Source organism: Mobula hypostoma, chromosome 16 (assembly GCF_963921235.1).
Source record: "Mobula hypostoma chromosome 16, sMobHyp1.1, whole genome shotgun sequence".
NCBI lineage: Eukaryota > Metazoa > Chordata > Chondrichthyes > Myliobatiformes > Myliobatidae > Mobula > Mobula hypostoma.
Window position 1 is genome coordinate 62,905,814 of NC_086112.1, and position 26,472 is coordinate 62,932,285.

Consider the following 26,472-nt stretch of genomic DNA (forward strand, 5'->3'; position numbering starts at 1 on the left):
CTTCTCTCAGTTCTTCCACCTCCACCAGTTCAGTTCTCAAGAACATCCAAGATATCCTTTTTTTTTGGAATTATGGGGCTTCACTTCTACCATTATCAATACCACACTCACAGTATCTCTTCCTTTTTCTGCACATCTGCCCTCATCCCATCTACACGCCCAACTCTCAAAATAACAGGGATAGGATTCCCTTTTATCCTTACCTACCTTCCCACTAGCTTTTTGCATCTTGCACATTATTCCCTGCAACTTTCAATATCTCCAAAAGAATCCCAACATCAGCACATCTTCCCTCCAACTGCCCCTCCACTTTCCACAGAGATCACTCTCTATGTAACTCCCTTGTTACATAGAAGGTGGGGTTACAAGCTGGAAGGTGATAGGTGAGGCCAGGTGAAGAGGGAGGTAGGTAGGTGGGGGAGGGGGGTGGGGGAAAACCTGGGGGGTGACAAGTAGAAAAGGTAAAGGGCTGAAGAAGTAATCTGATAGGAGTGAAGAGAGAACCATGAGAGAAAGGGAAGGCAAAAGGGAACCAGAGGGAGGAGATCAGCAGGTGAGGAGAACAGAAGGGTTAAGAGAGGAAGATGGTAAGCATGGATGTCCAGGAAGTGGAGGAGATGCAGGTGAGGGCAGCATCAATGACAAAGGAAAGGAAACCCAGTTTTTTGAAGGAGGTCATCTCAGATCTTCTGGAAAGGAAAGACTCATCCTGATAACAGCTGTGGCAGAGATGAAGGAACTGAGAAAAAGGAATGGCCTCTGACTTCCCTGACTAGACAAGTTGCAGCTCTGGGGGCTTAAGACTGAATTATCAGATAAGCCTTTCCAGTTTGTGCCATGAATCTTGTTAACACAGATTTTCTTCTTTCCATAGATATTATCAGAGCAGATGATACTTCCAACATTCTCATTTAATTCACATGTTAATCAACCACTCTGTCACAGAGCAATCAGTCCCTGTAGCCCACCAAGTCTTTGTCGAGCATCAACCACCCATTTTTACAATAATTCAGTTTGCAACCCACAAATGCAGCGATATTTTATATTCTATCATCTTTCTCATTCATCTCTCTCTATTTAGGTCTCCTCCAAACACAATAACTATCATTAAAAAGCCTTGATGACCACTCTTTCTCATTTTCTCTCTTTGTCACCACCATAGTGTTTGTTTGATTCACTTGGTCTCCACTGTTACATTGCTGTCACTGTTGACCTATCGTTCCCTTTGTTTTATCTGCCCCTTCTGCTTTCTCCAGCAAAAAAAAACCTTGCTTTCCCACTTCACCCAATTCTGATTAAAGGCCATTAACTCAAAATATTCTTTACTTCCTTTCCAGCACTTTTGTTATATTTCTGAAATATTTCTACAACTTCTTTAAATCTCCAAATAAAACTATCTTGTTTCTTAGTCAGTTTCCCTTCCATTTTTCGTTAGCCTTTAATTTCTCTAATCATTTATTTCTTATGATTCTTGCCCCTTTCTCACTCATTTCCTCAATCAGTTTCCTTACCTCATGATAGAAAACATGCATTTGCTCTGTTTTCCATAGGCATTAGATAACACTGAGGGTTAGTTCATAAAGACATTAAAGTATTTATATTCAGCAAAGAGTTTCCTTTTGCTCATATTTATTGATGTAGAGAATGGAGAAGGGCAAATCTTGTTTAACACAGTCACTCGACAGAGATGGAACTATTTAAAGAAATGGTCAAGTCAGCAAAAGTAGCTCCAGTTCACACTAATTGATTACCAATAGTGAAACACGTGTAGATAAGCTTGGACATTAGAGAATCACTCCTAAAAGCTTTCTGTTCATTTGGAATGCTTCAGTAATCAGTTCAATCATTTATCAAGAAATACAATGATTCAGTACAAGGTACTCTTTACCATTGTAAGAGAACCATCAAATAATCCCCAATATGAAGTGTTGTCTCTGTTAATTTCTCTAAGAACATGACTGGCTCAGGTCAGCTATATGAGGTAATTAGGGCGAAGAATCTTGTTAGCCCATTTCAATTCATCCAATTAATAAGTTACAATGCAATTTTTTTCTTGTGAATGGTGTCATGCCTCAACATTCTACATTTTGATCACTCTTAGCAAGAATATGAATTTAATGCCATGAGCTCTAAAATCATCTTCATTGGACTGAAAATACATATATTTCCAGCTTTTGCTTCCGTAATTTATAGTAACATTCCAGATTATCTTTGTGCAATTAAGAGGCAAAAGGTTGTAATTCAAAAAACTGAAACTAGGGGTCATTATCTTTACTTCCTGCTGAGCAGAAACTGATACTGTATTTAACATACAATCAGGAAGGCACACCTGCTCCATGTTTCCGACCTCAGCTCCAGTCACTTCCCTGGCCACATTCCCAGAATAGTGTCAAACAAGGCTGTATCATTACTGTGGAATGATTTTTTAAAAATCTTTCACACCTCTGACAAACTGATAGGCTAGAAAACAACAGGAATTCTGCAGATGCTGTAAATTCAAGCAACACACATCAAAGTTGCTGGTGAACACAGCAGGCCAGGCAGCATCTGTAGGAAGAGGTGCAGTCGACGTTTCAGGCCGAGACCTTTCGTCAGGACTAACTGAAGGAAGAGTGAGTAAGGGATTTGAAAGTTGGAGGGGGAGGGGGAGATCCAAAATGATAGGAGAAGACAGGAGGGGGAGGGATACAGCCAAGAGCTGGACAGCTGATAGGCAAAAGGGGATACGAGAGGATCATGGGACAGGAGGTCCGGGAAGAAAGACAAGTTGGGGGGGGGGGGGACCCAGAGGATGGGCAAGAGGTATATTCAGAGGGACAGAGGGAGAAAAAGGAGAGTGAGAGAAAGAATGTGTGCATAAAAATAAGTAACAGATGGGGTACGAGGGGGAGGTGGGGCCTTAGCGGAAGTTAGAGAAGTCGATGTTTATGCCATCAGGTTGGAGGCTACCCAGACGGAATATAAGGTGTTGTTCCTCCAACCTGAGTGTGGCTTCGTCTTTACAGTAGAGGAGGCCGTGGATAGGCATGTCAGAATGGGAATGGGATGTGGAATTAAAATGTGTGGCCAGTGGGAGATCCTGCTTTCTCTGGCGGACAGAGCGTAGGTGTTCAGCAAAGCGGTCTCCCACTCTGAGTCGGGTCTCGCCAATATATAAAAGGCCACATCGGGAGCACCGGACGCAGTATATCACCCCAGTCGACACACAGGTGAAGTGTTGCCTCAGCTGGAAGGACTGTTTGGGGCCCTGAATGGTGGTAAGGGAGGAAGTGTAAGGGCATGTGTAGCACTTGTTCCGCTTACACGGATAAGTGCCTGGAGGGAGATCAGTGGGGAGGGATGAATGGACAAGGGAGTTGCGTAGGGAGCGATCCCTGCGGAATGCGGGGGGGGGGGGGAGGCAAAGATGTGCTTAGTGGTGGGATCCCGTTGGAGGTGGCGGAAGTTACGGAGGATAATATGTTGGACCCGGAGGCTGGTGGGGTGGTAGGTGAGGACCAGGGGAACCCTATTTCTAGTGGGTGGCGGGAGGATGGAGTGAGAGCAGATATACGTGAAATGGGGGAGATGCGTTTAAGAGCAGAGTTTTGAGAACTCTGCACTTAAACGCATCTCCCCCATTTCAACTACATCTGCTCTCACTCCATCCTCCCGCCACCCCACTGGGAATAGGGTTCCCCTGGTCCTCACCTACCACCCCACCAGCCTCCGGGTCCAACATATTATTCTCCGTAACTTCCGCCACCTCACACGGGATCCCACCACTAAGCACATCTTTCCCTCCCCCCCCCCCGCATTCCGCAGGGATCGCTCCCTACGCAACTCCCTTGTCCATTCGTACCCCCCCATCCCTCCCCACTGATCTCCGTCCTGGCACTTATCCGTGTAAGCGGAATAAGTGCTACACATGCCCTTACACTTCCTCCCTAACCACTATTCAGGGCCCCAAACAGTCCTTCCAGGTGAGGCAACACTTCACCTGTGTGTCGACTGGGGTGATATACTGCGTCCGGTGCTCCCGATGTGGCCTTCTATATATTGGCAAGACCCGACGCAGACTGGGAGACCGCTTTGCTGAACATCTACGCTCTGTCCGCCAGAGAAAGCAGGATCTCCCACTGGCCACACATTTTAATTCCACATCCCATTCCCATTCTGACATGTCTATCCACGGCCTCCTCTACTGCAAAGATGAAGCCACACTCAGGTTGGAGGAACAACACCTTATATTCCGTCTGGGTAGCCTCCAACCTGATGGCATGAACATCGACTTCTCTAACTTCCGCTAAGGCCCCACCTCCCCCTCGTACCCCATCTGTTACTTATTTTTATGCACACATTCTTTCTCTCACTCTCCTTTTTCTCCCTCTGTCCCTCTGAATATACCTCTTGCCCATCCTCTGGGTCCCCCCCCCACTTGTCTTTCTTCCCAGACCTCCTGTCCCATGATCCTCTCGTATCCCCTTTTGCCTATCACCTGTCCAGCTCTTGGCTCTATCCCTCCCCCTCCTGTCTTCTCCTATCATTTTGGATCTCCCCCTCCCCCTCCAACTTTCAAATCCCTTACTCACTCTTCCTTCAGTTAGTCCTGACGAAGGGTCTCGGCCTGAAACGTCGACTGCACCTCTTCCTATAGATGCTGCTTGGCCTGCTGCGTTCACCAGCAACTTCGATAGGCTAGAAATTTGAAATATAACCAAAAAAGCTGGAAATACCAACATGTTCGGCAGTATCTTGTGGATTTAGAAATGCAATTAACACTTCCAGTCAAAGACCAGATTTCAGTTGCAAAGAAAGTGAGGTAGGGATGTATAACACAAATGGACTTTCTTTAATAGGGCGAAGCTAGCGTTGCCATAAACAAAGTCATCTTTTCAATAGGCTAACAGGACCAGCCAGTTCAGATTAACAGAGAAAAATTGCCAAAAGTTGTAGAATTGAGATCAGAAGGTTACATATCTCCCAGACAGAAGACAAGCTACTGTTTCTCAAGCAACTGATTGATCTCGATATAACAGTACAGGAGACTACATTCAGTTATGTCAGAATAAGAGTGGGATAAAAAATTCAAGCGTCAAGTGACATCATCTATCTGGGAATGTTGCAGCTCTCCATATTCAATATTGAAGTCTACAATAGAGCTGGTCATTTCTGTTCCTCCACTTGTCAGGGCAGTGAGTATAACAGTAAGGAAGCCATGTTGCAGCTAGATAAAACTCTGATTAGGCACACTTTGAGTACTGTGTGCAAATCCAGCCATCCTATTAAAGGAAGGATGTAGATGGCTTGAAAAGATTTTAGATGTGGTTTACAATGATATTGTCTGGATAGAGGGTATGGGTTACAAGAAGAGGTTGAACAAACTTGGGTTATTTTCTCTGGAGTGTCAGAAGCTGAGAGGAGGATAACAGAACTTTATAAACTTAGGATTAGCATGGACAGCTATAGAGTCGAAATTCCTTTCCCAGGGTAGTAATGTCAAACAGTGGAGGCCATGCATTTAAGGTGAAAGGTGGAAAGTTTAAATGTGAAGTGTAGGGCATTTTTTTTTTTAAACAGAGGTACACATTCAAAACAGACTGCCAGGGTGGTGGTCTCCATCTCCCTCTCCTTCTGTCATACTTCGCATTTTTTTTTAGCTTTTTAAAAAATTTTTTGTACTATCATCCTATGTGCTTCGGAGCTATAAACTACCTACAGAAGGCATCTCAAACCACAAGAGAGGTACCACCAATGACCATTCCACAAAATCCTCCAAACCCAGTGCAGTACAGTAGCATAGTGGTTAGCACACCAATCTACAGTACAGGCAACTAGGGTTTAATTCCTGCCAATGTCTGCAAGCAGTTTGTACGTTCGGGGGGGCGCTAGTACGCATGCGTATGCATCAGACATGTTTGGTCAGTGCTCCTCTCCGTGGCCTCGATAAAATTACTATTATACCGTATTTTATTTATTCATAGGCCAACAGTGTATGCCTAAACTAAGTGTCTGGAAAAGTTTGACAATGCCGAAGGCAAATAAAGCCAAGACCGCTGACTGCCAAACTACCGAAGTTAGTGCTAACAACGAGTCTGTAAAGAACTTCTCCGCATCTGAGATAACCGCTGGATAAAACTTACGCCATGTGCAAGGAATTAGGTCAGGAGATTTCTGTATCAGTTCTGCACAGCATTAACGACCGCTTTGATGTTTTTGAGACCAAGTTTCAGACACTTGTGGCCTCCCAGACTGACTTACAAGCCCGTGTGGCTAATCAAGAACTAACTACTAGCGATCTTGAAACACGCATGCAAGAGCTTGAAGCTAAGTTTTCAGAGCTAATGAGACAAAATAGCCAGCTTGAAGCTAAATGCATGACTTAGAGGCTCGTTCCCGGAGACATAATATTAAGATTGTAGGGACACAAGAGGGCAAGGAGGATGGTAAACCTACTGAATTTGTTTCCAGACTAATTCTCAAGTTGCTCGGGGAAGAGCATTTCCTGTACCCGGTTAAAGTCAATCGTGCACATCGCTTTCTCCAGCCAAAGCCAGCGGCCAGCGCTAAACCGCACACCATCTTGGCACGTATGCATCACTTTCAAGTCAAAGAGCTGATCCTGCACCGCAGCAGACTACAACCCATGGAGTACAAGGGAAACAAGGTCTTGATCTTCCCGGGCTATACTAAAGAGGTGATGACTCAACCTCATTGCTTTCGTGATGTACTGCAAACTCTGCGTAATGGAAGAATCAAGCACACCCATGGTATCCAGCGAGGCTCTATATTTACCATCAAGATGGAAGAGCGCCTAAAGTATACAATGACCTGATAGAAGCAGCACAATTCTTGGAAAGGAATAATGCACGCAAAAGGGAGTAGATATGTTGACACTGTTTATTCAGCTTATATTTGTGCCGGTTTCTATGTTGGGACAAGGGGAGGGACCTGCTTGTTATATGTAGTTTTGCAATGCTGTATGCTGCACTGGGATTTAATTGCAGAGAATGTTCTAAATATTATTGTTATTATTATAAGGGTTAAATTTGAGTTGGTGTCATGAATGTTCAGCTTCAGGTGCAGACATTGGATAACTCTCCCCAGCCCTATTAGCATCTGTTTAACAGTATTATATAATTTGTGTTATAAATTTTCTCGGAGAGGGGGTTTGTGATAACTGTGTAATGTTTGTTACCTGCCCAGCAGCTCCTTTTGGGATGGAAATGGGAAACTGTGTGTCTGGTTTAGGAAGAAACGAAGTGGGGTGGGTTAGGGTGTGTGTTGTTCTTGTTTATAGCTCAGACGTTTTTTTTGTGTATGTTGTGTTCTTATGAGGCTGCCAGTTATTTTGCATTGTTTACTATGTTTGTGCTCAACTCTAATACTCTCTTTTTATTCTCCTATGCAGAGGCCTTGCAGTAGAACGCAGCTGGGGGGTAAAGATATTACAACAGTCTTGTGGAATGTTAAGGGCCTTGAACATGTTGTTAAGAGGGATAAAGTTTTTAGACATCTCAAATCTCTATCTGCAGATGTGATTTTTCTACAGGAAACCAATATCAAAGTAACTGAGCAACGCAGATTGAGATTGAGCTGGATATCGCAGGCTTACCAGTCACCATTTACTTCTCATCCCTGTGGTGTGGCCATCCTCTTTAGGAAAAATATTCCATTTCAACTCACTTCCATGACCACAGATCCTCTCGGCGGGTTTATTATGATCTCTGGCACCATTAATTCGTTTCCGCTAACCTTCCTTAATATTTATGGTCCAAACACAGACCAGTCAAATTTTTTTAGGAAAGTTTTTGATTTACTTCAAGATGCCAGTAATTCAAATATAATAATTGGCGGTGACTTGAATTGCTACCTAGGTCCATATTTAGACAGATTGTCCTCCCGCCCACCCTTAAATATCGTGTCAGTGCAGGTCCTAAATAACTTGATTAGATCTAGGAATTTGGTAGATATTTGGCAAGTTCAACATCCCATCGACAAGGACTATTCTTATTATGCTCATGTTCACAAATCTTATAGTAGAATAGACTATTTTTTGGTTGATTCTCATTTAATATCTCGTGTTACCAATACAAAATACCATAATAGATTAACTTCTGACCATAGCCCCTTGACAATGTCCCTAAATCTCTCCCTTTCCAAACGAATCTATTCCTGGAGATTTAACCCCTCCCTACTCGCCGATAAGAAATTTATAGAATATATCACCACCAGATTAAAAGATTTTATAGAAATTAACGATAATGGCGAGGTGTCAGATTCCCCACTCTGGGAGACATTAAAAGTTGTAATTTGTGGGTATACAATTTCTTATGAATCTGCTGCTAAGAGGGAGGGAGAAGGGAGATTATTCGAGATTGAGAATACTCTCCCAACCCTCGAAGTGACATACCAGGCTTTGAAATCCTCTGAAGATTATAAAATAATGAAGCTTAAATAGGAGTACAATTGTATCTTGGGTAGTCAAATAAATAACCTCCTCTTAAAATTAAGACAAAAGCATTTCGAAATGGGGGACAAGCCTGAGAGGCTCCTGGCACGGCAGCTCAGGGGTGCCCAGGCCCTAAAGTCAATTCATTGCATTAGATCGAGGGTGGGTACCCTGTTAACCAACCCCAAGGAGATAAATGACTGGTTTAAAGAATTTTACAGTGAACTCTACACTTCTAAAATGTAATGCCACTCAATCTGATTTGAATGACTTCTTTGATTCTTTTGTAATGCCAAAACTTAGTGACGCTGCTAGGGAGGACTTAGATTCTGACTCCACATTGGAAGAAATAACTTCTGCCATTAAGTCATTTCCATCCGGCAAGGCTGCTGGGCCAGATTCACTTGGCTGTGAATTTTATAAGAAATTCTGTGATATCCTTGCCCCACTTCTCCTCAGAATGATTTCTTACTCTAAGCGAGACATAGCCTTGCCTAGAACAGGGGTCCCCAACGGTTTTTGCACCGTGGATCAGTTTAATATCGATAATTTTCTTGCGAACCTGCCAACCGGGAGGGGGGTGTTCAAGTAGGGTTAAACACACCTCAACATGTCTTTTACAGTTAGGGTTGCCAACTTTCTCACCCCCAAATAAGGGACAAAAGTACCAGTCAAATCCCGGGACACTTGCGTTTACCCAGGAAAGACTACCATGACCATGAAGCCTTGCGCGGGCACCTGTGCGCACATGCATGGCGTGTGCACGCGCGTACACGGCGATTTTTCCCCACAAGTCGGTTTTGATTTAATCTTCCCAACTACACTGTACATACATTATTTCTACTTTATATAGGCTGTGAATTTATCATATCATTCCTGCTTTTACTACATGTTAGTGTTCTTTTCAGTTTTATGTGTTATTTGGTATGATTTGGTAGGTTATTTTCTGGGTCTGGGAATGCTCAAAAACTTTTCCCATATAAATTAATGATAATTGCTTCCTCGTTTCACGCCATTTCGGCACAAACATTTTCATAGGAATGCTCTACCTTGGCGGAGGAAATACGGGACAAGGGCAGTCCCGTACGGGACAAACCAATTTAGCTGAATATACGGGATGTCCCGGCAAATACAGGACAGTTGGCAACCCTATGTTCAAGCTCAACAGTGCACGACAGCGAATGAGGAAAGGTGCAGCTGACTCATATCGTTTCCTCGTGGCCCGGTAGCACATGCTCTGCAGCCAGGTACGGTCCACGGCCCGGTGGTTGGGGACCGCTGACCTAGAACACTGTACGAGGCTAACATTTCCCTCATTTTAAAGAAAGGTAAAGAGGAAACAGATCCGGACAGCTATAGGCCTATTGCACTTCAGAATTTCGATAGAAAGGTAATTACTGAAATGCTGGCTAACCGACTAAATAAGCATTTGTCATCCATCATTCATCCTGATCAGACAGGATTTGTCCTGGGTAGGTTCTCTTTTTCCAAGGTCAGATGCCTCCTTAATACTATATATGCTGATTATGGGAAAGCTAGTGGGGCAGCAGTTTTATCCCTTGATGCACAGAAGGCTTTTGACCAGAATGAGTGGCCTTACATGTTTGAGTTACTGTACAGGTTAAGGTTCGGGGAGTCATTTGTATCTTGGGTAAAACCAATATATGCCAGCCCGATGTGTTCTATTATAACTAATTCAACTCTGTTTCCCCTACACCGTTCAGTCCAGCAGGGGTGCCCTCTCTCGCCAGCCCTTTTTGCCGTCGCGGTAGAGCCCCTTGCCCTAAAGATAAGAAGTCACCCAAATATTCTGGGTTTGAAACTGGGAGGTATTGAAACACTTATTACAAATGTTTGTAGTTTATATGCTGATGATGTGATACTCTACTTACAAAACTCAGAAAAGTCAGTTCCCCCTTCTTCTAGATTTAATTACCCATTTTGGTAGACTATCGGGATACTCAATCAATTGGACAAAAAGTGACTGTGCCCCTCTCCAACGACTACACATGGGGTTTTTTGGAAAGTGTCCTGTTCAAAGTAGTTAAAGATCACTTTACTTATCTTGGCTTGACAATCCCCAAAGATCCTAAATTAATATTCAAATTAAACTTTGCAGAGTTTATTTCAAAACTTAAAAATATAGAAAGTTGGAAAACCCTACCTCTGGTCCATGATTGGTCATATAAATTCAATTAAAATGGTTTCCCTTCCTATGTTTCTCTATCTTTGTCAAAATCTCCCCGTTTTTCATACATCACCTTTCTTTAAAGAATTGGACTCCATAATATTGTCTTATATCTGGAATTATAAGAATCACAGCATTTCGAAAATTCATTTACAAAAGCCCAAGTCTGAAGGAAGGCTGGGATTACCTGTATTCAGACACTGTTATTGGGCTGTCAACACTAGGGCTTTAATGTTTTGGCAACAAGGGGCTCCAGATAACCTAGCCCTTGGGGCTCCCTTGTGGCTATGTATGGAGTCTAACTCTGTTGTCAATTCCTCCTTGCCAGCCATGCTGTTCTCTAAGTTAGAGAGGCCTGAGACTTCAAAAAAAAAGTTTGAGTTTTGTTTTGAAAAATTCCGTCAGAATTCTAAATCAGATTAGGAGCGTTCTGAATTTACCAGAGACCTCTGTACAAACACCAATCTGTTTCAATCACTCCTTTCTACCCTCATGGTGAGATAAAGCCTACAATGCTTGGAGGGAGAAGGGTCTAGTTTCTACTGAAGACCTGTACATAGAGGGACGGTTTGCAACATTTAGTCTGCTGAAAAAGAAATTTGAGCTGCCTCATTCGCACTTTTTTTGTTACTTACAAATTAGACACTACATTCAATCTAAGATTTGTAATTTTGAAATCCTTCCAGGGAAACGTATGTTTTTTGATATTTTAAAGAACCCTCCTGACTCCAGGCATCTCATTTCCAAGTTTGTACGTTTGTTTGATAATTGCACTGCAGCATCTACTGTGAAGATTAGAGATGCCTGGAGAGAGGAGTTGAGCATTGAATTATCTGAAGCTGCCTGGGATAAGTGTTTGTCTATGATACAGGCTTGCTCTGTTAACAGCAGGCACCAACTGATCCAGTTTAAAGTTGTCCACCGTCTCCATTACTCTAAACTTAGATTGCACAGAATTTACCCTTCTGTCTCGTCAATGTGTGATAGATGCCAAGGGACGGAAGCCACGTCGTCACACACCTTTTGGTTTTGCCCATCACTGGATTTTGGTCCAAAATATTCGACTGGTACTCAAAGGCCTATAAAAGATCCTTCCCCTTGGAAGCTGGTCTTGCTATATTTGGCTGCTCACAATCTACTGTTTGTTTCCCTGCAGCCATACAACAGTCTCTGATGCTGGGGATGATTGTTGCCAGAAGACTTATCTTGAGGGAATGGAAATCACCTTCTCCCCCTTCCTTTCGGAGATGGATGGCTGATTTGATCTCAGTCATACAGATGGAGAAACTTAGGTTCTTGAGAACCAATTCAATTAAAAATTTTCGGCGCTCTGGGATCCATTTCTTGCCTACCTAGACGAGGCCGGGGGCAGATGAGCAATTTCTCTCCAGCTGATTTCTCATGGCCCTCATTTGAGATTTAATGTTTAGTATTTTTGAGCACTTTATACAATAGGCATCCCTCTAATGTCCCTTTTTTTTGCTTATTTCATTTTTATACTTGTTGATTTCATTGTTTTTTTTAAATTCTGAAAATAAAGTATTAAAAAAAAGTTTGTACGTTCTCCCTGTGACCGCGTGGGTTTCCTCCGGGTGCTCTGATTTCCTCCCACAATCCAAATCTGGTTGGTAGGTTAATTGGTCATTGTAAACTGCCCTGTGACTACGGTAAGATTAAATTGAGAGATTGCTGGGCAGTGTGGCTCAAAGGACTGGAAGGGCCTATTCCACACTGTATCTCAATAAAAAAAAATGAAGTGAGCTGATATCAGCATACTCTTCCACTCAACAAGATAGCTCCAATGCACAGGTCACATTGTTCTTACAGCCAACACCAGACTCCTGAAACAAGACATTCTACTCTGCAATCTATTACAGGCAGATTACCAAATAAATACAGGAAATAATTAGGGATATTCTTAAAGTCTTCATGAATATATTTAATATCGCCACAGACTCACAGGAATTTGAGGTCCATGACCACTCATTCCAGATGACACAGAAACTCTTGAATCTATTTAACAAGATCACGTATAAGTGATGCAAGCAGTGCACCACCGTTTCCCTTCTTACTCCCCATCCACCTACACCAGCAAGCTCTTCAAAATCTGCAGCTTCTCACACTGGTCTCCTCAGCCACCTCAAATCCCACAGAACTAGAGTAGAAACAAATCCTCAATTTAGATGAGGTGCCAAAGAAGAAGATGCAAGAATTGCCTTTTCCATTTCCTTTGTCCACACTGTTGGAATGATGTAGCGGGTGCAGTGGGTACTGCCGTTGCTTTAGAGCTCTAGCAACCTGGGTTCAGACTTATCCTTAAAGGCTATCAATGAGTTCTCCCTGTGATCTCACTGTTTCAGTCTAGGTGCTTTGATTCCTTCCACACGCTGGAGGTGTACAAGTTGGAAAGTTAATTGGCCACTTTATATTGCCAAAATATAGATGGCAGAAGAAAAAAGGAGGGTGGATGTACAGATATGCAAGAGGAAAAAAGGAGATTGCTTAGATAAGCGCTTGATGGTTATGCTCAGTGGTAGGCTGTTTCAATGCCATGTGATTCTCCAACTACTCTTACTATTGCTAAGACAATCATATTCACCCTCTCTTTTATCTCTTCTTTCATTCACCACTCTGGCTCCTCTCTTATCTCTTCTCTTCTCCTTACCTGCCTATTACCTCCCCATAGTGCCCCTACTCCTTCCCTTTCTCCCATGGTCCACTCTCCCTATCAGATTCACTCTTCTTCAGCCTTTCACCTTTTCCACCTACACCTCCCAGCCTCTCCCTTCACCACCCCCACCAATCCCCATCCACCTGGTTTCACCCATCACCTTCCAGCTTGCACTCCTTCCCCTCCCTGAAACATCGACTGTTTATTCCTCTCCATAGATGTTGCCTGACCTGCTGAGTCCCTCCAGCATTTTGTATGTGTTACATTGTTAAGATTGCCTTGTTTAAGAATCGCAAAGGAGCTGCAGCTAAACAATGTTATCTCAGAGTCCAAAGACATGGATTATGGAAAATATGAAAATACCGATAAAAATAAGTGACATTACTTAGCTATTGCTTCAATTAAGTCTCTATTGTTGATAGTTCAACTTAATCAAAACTAGACATAAGAGGATTATGCTTATGAAAGAATTTCCATCAATTTTGATTGCCATTTTAAAGCAAGGAGAATTGGATTTGTTCCTCCCATAGGGATGTTCCTTGCTTCTTCTTTCCTTCTTTCTTCAGCTTTTGCCTCTCCCACCTATCACCTCCCTGTTTCTCACATCATTTCCTTTACAACTCTCCCCCACCATCCCTTCTTACCTCCTCACCTGGATTCACCAATCACCTAGCAACTTGTGCTTCTCCCTCTTCCCGCCTGCACCCCCTACCATTTTAGTCTGACCTCTCTCCTCCTTTTTTAACTAACCCTGATAGAGCCTTGGCCCAAAACGTCAGTTGTTCATTCCCTTCCATGTATGCTGCCCGACCTGATGAGTTCAACCAGTGTTTTAGGATATTGCACAGTACAGTACAGCACAGGTCATTAGGCCCATGATATTGTGCCAGCCTTTTGACCTACTCTAAGACCCTATTAACCATTCCCTCCCATATATCTAACCATTTTTCTTCCATCTATATGTCCATCTAAGTCTTTAAATGTCCCTAATGTATCTGCCTGTACCATCACCCTGGCAGTGCATTCTGTGCACTTACCAATCTCAAAAAAAAACACCAACTCTGACACCTCACCCCCCCCCCATCTTTTCCTCCAATTGCCAAAAACCTATGCCATCTCATATTAGCCACTGCCACCCTGGGAGAAAGGTACTGGCTGTCCAGTCTCTCTCTGCCTTTTATTAACTCACAGACTTCTCTCAAGTCACCTCTCATCCTCATTCGCTCCAAAGAACTTTTTCTCATCACCTTTCCTCATAATTTTCTAATCAAAGCAGCATCCTGGTAGATCTCGTCTGCACCCTCCCTAAGGTTTCCATATCCTTCCTACAATGAGGCAATCAGAAATGAACACAATACTCCATGCGTCGTCTAATCAGACATTTATAAAGCTGCAAAGTTTTGTGTTACACCCCATTGCTGCTTAGTGCAATGTACAATTAATCCCTTTTATCATCTAATAACAACTATAACCACGAGCAGGGCAGCACTCAAAAACCACAAAAAAATGCATTCTACTTACAAATGTAATAATTTGTTTCTACAAGAAAAAAAATTAAAGTTTGCAATGAGAAGGATCTACTTAAACCCCATTCTGTTTGCACTGCATCAAAAACAAGTCCGAACCCAATGCATTCAATCACAGATCAATATGAAACCACATGGCACAAATGTTTTAGAAAATAATTACCTTCAGTATAACAAAGGTTCAATAGTAATATAAGCAATCTTTTGACAACATTTTTGAATACCATTGAAATGCCTCATTGCCTTAGGATTTCCAACTTCTTGGCCACCAACAATGTTCCAGTGACAAAGCAAGGGGGAGTTAGTTATTTTTGTCAAGAGTACCCATCGATGAAGAGAAGTGAAATGGCCCTTTTGCAATGAATAACATCTGACACAGGATTTTGACTTCACTTTTAAGAAAATATAGTTACAAATCTATTTGCTGATCCCATTGCACATAACCAGAATTGTTCTCTCAGAAACACACTCTTCCCAATTCACCAGCTACAGTTTATGCTTTGACTAAAACTGTACTAGTTGTTGGGAAAGCATAAACAAACGCAGAAAAAATAGGTACATATTTTAAAAATTAGAAATCAAAATATTTTGGCACATAAATCAAATGCTTATAAGGTACTCCAACATTTGTGTTAAATCTGGGTTATTTACTGTGAATAATAATAAATGTCATTGTGATTCATATGAGATCACAGGTATAATCATCAAGTATATTGCAGTTAATAAATACAAGACTTGTTTTACTGCTTGGCACAGATGCTTCAGAATTTAATTGATCCGAGTTAAGGAATATCTGTAGGAAACTCATTCTACCCACTTCCATCAAGGTTAACTGAAGATGAAAATCTGTGTCTGTCATCTCTCACACTTTGCTTAAAATTTTATTTAAGAGCCTAAAATGAGCTGGTCTTTTCTTTACCACCATCATTTAAATTCAGGCTTACCAAGCTCCAAAATAAAATGCTGCTGACCCACTGGAGTATGGAGAAGAAGTAGGCTTAGTCCGACAAGCATCTGTTCAGCAGGAATACTCTGTAAAAGAACAGATTAATTTGTTTGCTTTCACAAACATAATCACAACTAGCTCCCAACTTTTCACATCAAGATGACACCAGTGACCAATGGTGATATGTTAGACAGCTCACAAAACTACTACATCCTCTTCTTCTAGATATACTTCTTCTGAACTGCAATCGATTGCAGCCTGTAATTTCCCTTTTAGCGATGTACTTCTTAGCTGACTAAATGATCTGCAACTTCTGCGATCTCCTGAGGGATTCAGCAAACTAGACAATCAGGAGTGCAAGTACGACTGAGGTTGCCATCACTGGGGGTATACACTGCATCGATACCTAGTAGCAGAACATGAACCCACGGTCCGATCCATTACTCTGCACCGATTAAAGCGTTGAGCAAGATTAAAATTGTCACAGATGACAGCGGAAAACCAACAAGTGTTCAGCGGTGTCGGCCTGCGTTTAACCAGTCTTCTGCTCTCGCTATCACCAAAAAGCTGCAGGTGCAGGAGTCTCGAGTCCAACACCACCATTTAGGAGCAACTGTTGCCCTGCAGCCATCGAGCTCTTCTATGGGCTTCACTTGTCTCAGCTCTGAACAGGCTCCGCAGCTGTGGACTCAGTTTTGAGGGCTCTGAGGTTCATGTTCCATGTGTTATTGTTCACTTTTTGTTTTACTATTTGAGTGATTTAATCAAGGCACCTCAACGTTAAACTGACTCTGCAGCTATTGGGCTCCTGGACTGGCTTTATTCGCCTCAGCGCTGAACCGACTCTGCAGATATTGGTCTGTCACCATCAGGCTCCTGGACTGCCTTAACTCGCCTCAGCAGTGATCTGGCTCCATGGCTGTGGACTCACTTTCAAGTACTCTGCGGTTAATGCTCTATGGTGTTATCTATTTACTTTTTCAGCGTTTGGATAATCTGTTCTTTATTCACATATTGGGTGTTTGAGGGTCTTTGTTATGTGTTTTTTTAAAATGGGCTCTATTGTGTTTCTTTGTTTTGTGGCTACCTGAAAGACGAATTTCAAGGTTGTACACAGTATACATACTTTGACAATAAATGTACTTTGAACTTGAACTTCGAACAACACAACATTTGGAGCACAATCAGACTGCATGATGAATCTGACAAGTTTTTGAGAATTATTAAAGAAAACCAAAGTACAAACATAATGATGAATACAATTAGACAAATTCCCTCAAATACAAATGGGGATACAATTACTACTTTATTCTTTCCGGGATAGTGAATATATTTAACAAAAATTGCTGAAAGAAATATAGCAAAGCTTGAACATTTTCAGATTTGCTCATGAATAACATGAATACTGTAACATCAAATCACCTATGTGCATAATGAAATCTTCACAAAATACTGCATTTCATCCACTGCATTTGCCAACATACTGCACCTCAAAGATTCACAGGACAAAATTTAAAACACAAAATATATTGCTAAATAACTGGAAAAGATGTTCCAATTCAAGACCTCATACTGCACACCCAGAAAACAGGCAGATTTATGCTTTTGTAAATCTGGAGGACACAAGCAATCTTGTACGGATGACTGTAATAAACTTTTCAATATTCAGTGATGCCGCTGAGATAGCAGCAAACAACAGAGGTTGTGGGCACACAGACTTCATACAGCCTGAAGGAAATAAAAACTAAGTTACACAATCTGAAGGTTGGAGTTGGGCCTACAATTGTTTTATGAGAATCAACCATTAAGGAGGCATTTATTAGCTCAGTTTTTTTTCTAAAGCACAGTTCAATTCACAACAAGAACCACTTCTTTAATTGAAGTAATTTAATTTGGAGCCAAGCACCTGGGGAGGCAGGCATCCTGCTTTCTAGACAACATGAACACAATGTTAATGGACAAAGCCAGTGAGTACAATGTGACCGGTAGATTATGCCAAGGTATTTGATTTGACCGAAATACCCACAGTACATTAATCAATCTGGGTTTTTGATACCCTTAATCTTTAGCTGATATCCCTGTAAGCAAGGGTTCCCAATGTTTTTTTTACGCCATGGACCAATACCATTAAGCAGGGGTCTATGGATCCCAGGTTGGGAACCCCAGCTGTTGTTGAGGCCTTTACTGGTCAGCGTTGACCATGGATATTGTACCCTAGCAGTCTAGGTACACAAGCCTGGGCAAGACGATATGGCAATACAAGCAAGCTCCTCCTCTCCATGCATCTGATGAACCCAAAGGAATGGCAGAGACCAATACGTTTTGGTATCAGAAGCATCGCAGGAGTTGCCAGTCAGCATTGAACTCAATATAGGACTGCCTCAGGGACTCCATTCTGTAAAGGAATGAATAATACCCAAATAAATGATAAAATTACAATGAATATTTAACAGGGTATATACATATTTAAGGCACAGAAGTTGTGGGCCAAATTCAGATAAACGGATTTTACGAAAATAAGTACAACGGCCAACATGGACAAGGAGGGCTTCTTTTCAAGGCTCTGTGACTCAACCTTTGGTGAACCTCGTGTGCATATCATACATACCACGAGATATTTTTGAGAGAGTGCTGAACATCAATATCTGCAACTATATGTCCAGGCGACTCAATACCAGGATACAGTATTTATTGGTCGGGACATGAGAATAATGCAGGTTTCATTACACTCAAACACGACAATGCACTGGCATTTCAAACAGGAAATATACTTAATTGAATGACACGAATGGAGGGTGAAAATATTACCATAACCTGTCACAATAAAGCACTGGGACAAATCTTACTTTCTCCTCTACACAAGACCCGCACCACCTACCTTAGGAACAGTGCTGACAATCATCTGAATTTGATGAATAAGGGAAAAGAACTCTCCTGTAATATTTAGGCTAACTTCACAGACACACAGCAGTTGCAGGGAAAGCTGGGCCAACTCAGTTTTCCAAAAGTGAGGATGGCGAAGGAAGGCCAGCGATAATGCCTTCAGAAAATTTGCAGCTTCCGTAACATGCACCAAACTGGTCACCTGGTGAAATAGAGCAGAAATTTTGACATTGGTACAGCACAATCATCCCAGCTGCACACATTTCATCTTTGCAATGTGCTTCATTGAAAACCAGACTCGTACTCTGAGATTTCAGTTTTTAATATGGGTGGCATTAAAAGTCCAATAGAAAATCCAACTGGTGCATTAATGAAATGCAGAGAGAAGTTTAAGCACAGATGTACCAAAAGAAACAGTCTTCTAATACAGTTGGTGCCTCATCAACTGCTCAAAATGATTTTTTATACAAATGTTTTGACTTGCAACACCTGCTGAGCTGACAAATCTAGTAGTTGCTTTGTGAATGGGAAGAAACTGCAAAAAAAAGGTCAGAAATTGAGATAAAACAACAAATTCTACCTTCTGTTGGCACAAAGACCAAAAACCATCCCATTGTCAGAAGATCTCCTAATACGAGAAGATCAATTTTGCTTTTCCTCTCAAACTCTTTGTTGAGAGATAAATTAAAAGAAAGGTAAATTTGACAAATATTTGGAATCTTCCGCTTCTAGAATTTCCCATAATACTCCACAGCTAATTAATTATTTTGACTGGCAAACACACCAAATAATTGGTAGAGTTCAGTCCCATAAATCGCAGAGAAATAATCTAAAGAAAATTATCTGTACAGATATTGGACATAGAGTCCAGACAAGATATAAAGTTTTTCCCTGATAATCTTGTAATGCTACTGTGATCCTATGTATCTGAAGAACAAATATTGTGATTTAATACATCAGAAAGCTGGCGTCTCCAGCAACATAGTGGTCCCTAAACTCAGACTAGGGTCTGAGGTGGGCCTTGAACTTGTGGCATTCTGCTTTTAGAAGCTTCAGCACAGGAAGAGAGGACAGATGAAGAGAACAGAAACAGAATGGTGGGGCATGAAAACAAGGGAGAAGGAGAGAGAATAGAATGAGTGAGCAATCAAAGGGAGGACAAAGAAATAAAGAACAAGGGGAATCAGGAAGGAGTAAATAGGAAAAGAAACAGGAACCAGAAACAATTACAATAAGAAAGTGGAAATAACAAAATGGGTAGGATGAACAAAAGAAAAAAGCAAAGTGGGAGAAAACATGGAATGTGAATGAACATGCTAGGCTGAAAATAACAATAGAGTGTTAATTATGTGATAATTGCAAGATCAACATAAAAATCAGCTATAAGAAAAAGAGGCCCAAAAAAGAGAATGAAGTAAAATAAATAAAAGTGGAAGTAGAAAAGAGCAAAGAAAGCAAGAAGATAACAGAAAGGATCAACAGAGCAGAATTTAGAAAGAAAAACTAAAAAAGGAACAACAAATGAAGTTAATTAAAATGCAAAATAAAAGAATAGATAGTGTCATGAATAGAACAGACACACAGGGTGGTTTTAAAGATATGGAGAAAGATATACAACTGAAACAAAAAGGGCAGACATAGAAAAAGGAAGATAAATACAACAGAGGTAGTTCACTAACTAATGAGAGGTTACTTAGCTTATCATCCTTGTATTAGTACTTCGGAACAGCTACCAAATTAATTTCACTTCCCTGTTTGTTTACAATAATGCTGCAAGCATGTTTTCATACTTGCATGAAGATAGCACCGATAACTGGCACCGCTTTGTGTATAGCTACGATAGTAATTATCAAATATTCCACAGTCACGGCTCTGGGTACTTTAGTAAGCAGCATTGTTTTGAAAAGTTTAAAAAACTAAAAATGTATCTGGTTTATTACCAGACTTAAATGAGTATATGCTGCTGATGGGAAGTGACTTCAACTGTTGTTTAAACCCTTTGATTGACAAGAGTTCAACCAATCAGCAGCTTCTGAGTCGTTCCGCAACACTTATTAATTCCTTTTTAATTGATTACGGTTTGTTAGAAATCTGGAGAAATTTACATCCTAATGACAGAGATTATTATTTTTATTCACATGTTCATAATAAATATTCGAGAATTGATTATTTTATAGCTGATTTCTGATTTTTGTCCAAAGTCCAGAAATGTGAATATGATGCTATTGCAGTCTCAGATCATGCGCCTTTAAGCTTAACTTTTGAGTTAAATGATGTTAGCAATGTAAACTTGCCTTGGTGCTTCCCAGAAAATTTATTACAAAGTTTGGACTTTGTTAAATTTATAGAGATTCAGATAAAAGATTTCTTTCTTTTTAATAATACGGGAGATGCCTTGTAATTGATTATATGGGATACAGTCAAAGCATATTTGTGAGGTCAGATAATATCTTATTTGGCTAAACTCAAGAAACAGACAAAAATAGAGTTAGATAGAATATCCAAACTAATTAAAGATCTGGATAATACTTATGCTGTTTCTCCTAATGCTGATTTATTTAAACAGAGGGTTGAACTTCAATCACAATGCAATTTACTATTAACTTATCCTATTGAAAGAAATTTGCTTAAATTAAAAAGTCAATTTTATATGTTTGGAGATAAAAGTAACAAGCTATTAGCATCTCAACTTAAAGCAGTAAGAGCTAAAAGACAAAATTTTAAAATTCGTAAGGGAGATGGTAGTTTAGCTTGTAATTATGAAGATATAAATAACATTTTTCAAGATTATTACAGTGAACTCTATAAATCTCAGTTTCCAGCTGACTCTTCTAATATGCATTCCTTTTTACAAAAGATTGATTTTCCTAGAATATCTGTTGAAGATCAGCAAATTCTTGATGCTCTTTTTACTGAAAGAGAAATTCAAGAAGTTATTCTTTCAATGCAATCTGTTAAAGCTCCTGGATTGGATGGTTTTACTGTAGGATTTTATAAAAAATTTGAACATTCGCTTACTCCTTATATGTTGGAAATGCTTAAAGATTCTTTTCTGTTAGGAGAGTTACCTTCCACATTTTATGAAGCTTCTATTTCTTTAATTCTTAAGAAAGATAAAGACCCTACTGATTGTGCTTCATACAGCCCTATTTCATTATTAAATGTGGATGCCAAAATTCTTTCAAAAATAATGGCTAATCGGATGGAGAATATACAAGCTAAGATTATTTTTCAGGATCAAACGGGTTTTATAAAAGGCCGTTATTTTTTTCTAACACTCAGAGATTGTTAAATATTATATACTCATCCCTCTCTAAAACTCCCCAATGTGTTGTTTCTCTAGATGCTGAAAAGGCATTTGACAGAGTTGAATGGAAATATCTATTTAAAGTTTTAGAGAAATTTAGCTTTGGTACTAATTTTAATAAATGGATTAGATTGATATATAAAAACCGAATTGCCACTATTATCACTAATAACTGTAGATCCCCCTTTTTCCAACTTTCCCAGGGTACGAGAAAAGGATGTCCATTAAGTCCTCTGTTATTTAACTTGATGTTGGAACCCTTGGCTACTGCACTTCGTGAAGCTAAAAATATTCAAGGAATTTCTATAAATGGGACTATTCATAAGATCTCCCTTTATGCGGATGATCTTTTGGTTTATGTTTTGAATCCCGAAGAGTCTGTTCCTAGCTTATTGAAATTATTAAATGAATTTGGATTGTTTCGGGATATAAATTAAACCGCTTCTATATATGATGATATTCCTCTAAAAGTTACGGATTCTTTTAAATATTTAGATATTATCATCATAAAAAATTATGGAGACCTTCATAGAGCTAATTTAGTTCTCTTCGTGGATTTTATGAAACAATTTTTTTCTAGATGGAATCCATTTACACTTCCATTAAAAGGTCGAATTCATGCAGTTAAAATTATGATTTTACCAAAATTTTTATATGTATTTCAAAATATTCCTATTTTTCTAACAAAGAAGTCTTTTTGATCAGGTTGACTCTATTATTTCATCTTTTGTTTGGAATAATAAAAGACCAAGAATTGGAAAATGTCATTTACAAAAATTAAAAAAGGATGGAGGTCTTACTTTGCCTAATTTAAGAATGTATTATTGGGCAGTTAATATACGTTATGCGTGTTCTTGGTTATATCGGACCAATAAAAAGGAACGACCATCTTGGGTTCATTTGGAATTGAAAATTATGAAACAATTTTATTTAACTTCGTTATTAGGAACTCCTTTACCTGTACAATTAGCTAAAATTTCTATTCTACATATAAATCCTATGATTACTCAATCATTATGAATCTGGTACCAGTTTCGTAAGTTTTTTAATCTTAAAAAATTTAACCTTTTTAGTTTAATTTATCGAAACTATTTATTTAAACCTTCCCTTAGTGATCCTACCTTTTCTCTTTGGAGGAATAAAAGAATTTTTTCCTTTATGGACTTGTTTCAAGAAGGTCGATTGATGTCCTTTGAGAAATTAGTAACTATATACAGTACTCTCTCTCATATTCACATATTTTGCAATATCTGCAGGTCAGACATTTCTTACAAGAATATTTAAGTAATTTTCCATATATTTAAGACTTTGACCTGTTAGACATTATTTTAAAAATGAACCCTTTAGTGAAAGGTTTTATTGGGAAAATTTATAATTTACTATTACAACAGGATAAATATCCTTTACTTAAGATTAAGCAAGATTGGGGAGGAGAGCTTAACATGACCTTGATAACAGAGGATTGGTTGCGAATTTTGAAGCTAGTTAACTCTTCTTCAATTTGTGCCAGTCATTGTCTAATTCAATTTAAAATTGTACATCGTTACTATTTGACAAAGGAGAGATTGTCTAAAATATTTCCTAATGTAAATAGTCAGTGTGATAGATGCAAAACTGAGATAGCTACATTGACACATATGTTTTGGTCGTGTTCTGTATTGAAACAATTTTGGAAATCTATTTTTTCTACAATTTCTAAAGCTTTAAAAATCAATTTACAACCTAATAAATGGACAGTTTTGTTTGGTATAATTCCTCAACATATTCACGGTATTTCTATATCAAATTGCATGTCACATTATTGGCTAGAAGAGCTATTTTATTAAAATGGAAAGATGCTTCTGCTCCCACTTTGATACAATGGTTCTCTCAGGTGATGTTATGTCTTAGTTTGGAAAAAATCAGAAGCCGAACTTTTGATCCTAGATTTGACTTCAAGTAAAGGTGGGGCTCTTTTGCCCATTACTATCATTTGATTTGAGTTAATTAAGATGGTCCTCTTCTGATTCTTGGGTAAATGGATTTGGTTGGCAGTTTGATGTCTTTTTTTTTATGGAAGCTTGTATGGCGTATAGCTCCGGGTTTGTGCTCCATATGGGTGTTTTTTTTTTTCCTTTTTTTTTTTAGTTATTAGGGTTTTTTCTGTTTTAGTTAGTAGGGGTTCTTTTATTCTTTCTTTCTTTTTTCCAAAAAAAAGCTTTAACACTTTGTTTTTTGATTATTATTGATATGCTGTTCAACCCGGTTGATAGTTTAACTCTTATTCTACATATGGATATGTTGTCTTGATTATTTTGATGTATTTTTCTCTGTTGTTGATTTTCAATAATAATTAATAAAAAAGTTTAGGAAAAAAAAAACCATCAGTACTCTGAATCAACAGATCCTGGACTGCAGACTCAGGTCACGAGTGCAATTCCCCTTTAACAAAACACAAGTCAGGATGGCACACTGATTTATAGGTATGACTGAAACGTCAAGGCCTTAGACTCCCACTCTCGACTATACTATAGAGAATGTAGTCTCTGGAAAATAAAAACGAAGTTCTCTGAGCAAGAATGCTGTACAGAGGAACGTAACTGACTGTTGTGTGCTTTGCTTTACAGAAACGTGGCTGTGTCCCACCGTTTCGGACACAGCACTTCAGCCCATTGGCATCGCCATTCTCCACAAAGACAGCACAGGTCAGTCTTTTAAAGGTAGAGGTGGTGAAGTATGCTATATGATTAACTCATCATGATGCACAATGTGGCAGTTCTCAGCCCTGCTCACCCAACCTGGAACACCTAGCAGTCAAATGTCGTTCTTTTTCTAAACTGGCAAAGGAGTTTTCCACGATCCCCTTGGTAACGGTATAAATTCCACCTCAGACCAACATCAGGCAGGCACTGAAGGAGCTAACCACTGCAGGCACTGGCACCCTGTTGCACTCTACTCAATAATAAGCAAATGCTTTGTGAGGCTGGTCAAGGACTAAATCTGCAGCATGCTACCACCCACACTGGACCCCCTACAATTTGCCTACCGACACAACCAATTGACAGATGGCACAATAGCCACAGCTCTACACACTGTCCTTACACACCTGGAGAAGAGGGATGCTTATGTGAGAAGGCTGTTCTTGGACTACAGCTCACCATTCAACACCATAATTCCCTCCAGGCTTGACAAGAAGCTCAGAGTCCTCGGCCTTCACCCTGCCTTGTGTCGCTAGATCCTGGAATTCCTGTCAGATCACCAGCAGGTGGTAAAAGTGGGCTCCTTTACCTCTGCCTCTCTGACCCTCAACACAGGTGCCCCTCAGGGCTGTGTACTAAGTCCCCTACTTTACTCTCTGTACACCCATGACCGTGTCACCATCCACAGCTCCAATCTGCTAATTAGATTTGCAAATGATACTACATTGATTGGCCTTATCTCAAATAATAATGAGGCAACCTACAGAGAAGAAGCTATCACCCTGACACAGTGGTATCAAGAAAACAACTTCTCCCTCAATATCGCAAAAACAAAGGAGCTAGTTGTGGACTACAGGAGGAATAGAGACAGACCCACCCCTAATGACATCAATGGATCTGGGGTTAAGAGAGTGAACAGCTTTAAGTTCCTCAGAATACACTTCACCAAGGACCTCGCGTGGTCTGTACATACTGGCTATGTGGTGAGAAAAGCACAACGGCACACCTTTCACCTCACACGGTTGAAGAAATTTGGCATGAGTCACCAAATCCTAAGGACTTTCTACAAGGGCACAAGTGAGAGCATCCTGACTGGCTTTATCACTGCCTGGTAAGGGAACTGTATATCCTTCAATTGCAGGACTCTGCAGAGAGTGGTGCGGACAGCCCAGCACATCTGTAGATGTGAACTTCCCACTATACAGTGACAGTTGCATAAAAAGGGCCCAAAGGATCATTGGGGATCCGAGTCACCCCAACCACAAACTGCTCTCGCTGCTACCATCCAAGAATGGGCACCACAGCATTAAAGCCAGGACCAACAGGCTCCAGGACAGCTTCTTCCACCGGGCCATCAGACTGATTAATTCATGTTGACACAATTGTATTTCTAAACTATACTGACTGTTCTATTGTACGTACTATTTATTACAAATTACTATAAATTGCACATTCAGACAGAGACATAACAAAGCTTTTACTCCTTGTGTATGTGAAGGATATAAGAAATAAAGTCAATTCAAAACAGTGCACCTGATTTCTTCCCTAACATCTTAAGGGATTTAAACCAGCCCGTTTGAAGAAGCTTCTGAAGAGCTACCACCCACATATCACCGTGGAACTAAAAATACACAACACACTTGCCTGCTGTTATACCACCAAGAACGCTTAGCGTGCTATCCCACACCCAGACTTTGGAATCTCTGATCACCTGGCTATACCTTTATTCCCAGTATACAGGCATAAACTAAAGACTGCAGCATCAGTAGTGAGGACCAAGAAGGTATGATCAAGGGAGGTGGAGGAGTGCTTACAGGACTACTTTGAGTTGAAGGACTGGGC

General features: G+C 40.3%; 1 protein-coding gene across 6 annotated transcripts in view; it reads right to left on the reverse strand.

Annotated features, from left to right (window-relative positions):
- focad (focadhesin) overlaps positions 1-26,472 on the reverse strand; it is a 255,026-nt gene that overhangs the window by 141,638 nt on the left and 86,916 nt on the right. For all 6 annotated transcript variants that reach the window (XM_063069010.1, XM_063069012.1, XM_063069008.1 and 3 more), the window contains 2 exons: positions 18,641-18,847; positions 15,761-15,848 (listed from right to left, as the gene is read on the reverse strand). In XM_063069010.1, the coding sequence (XP_062925080.1) occupies positions 15,761-15,848; positions 18,641-18,847 (295 nt within the window). The remainder of the gene's footprint in view (positions 1-15,760; positions 15,849-18,640; positions 18,848-26,472) is intronic.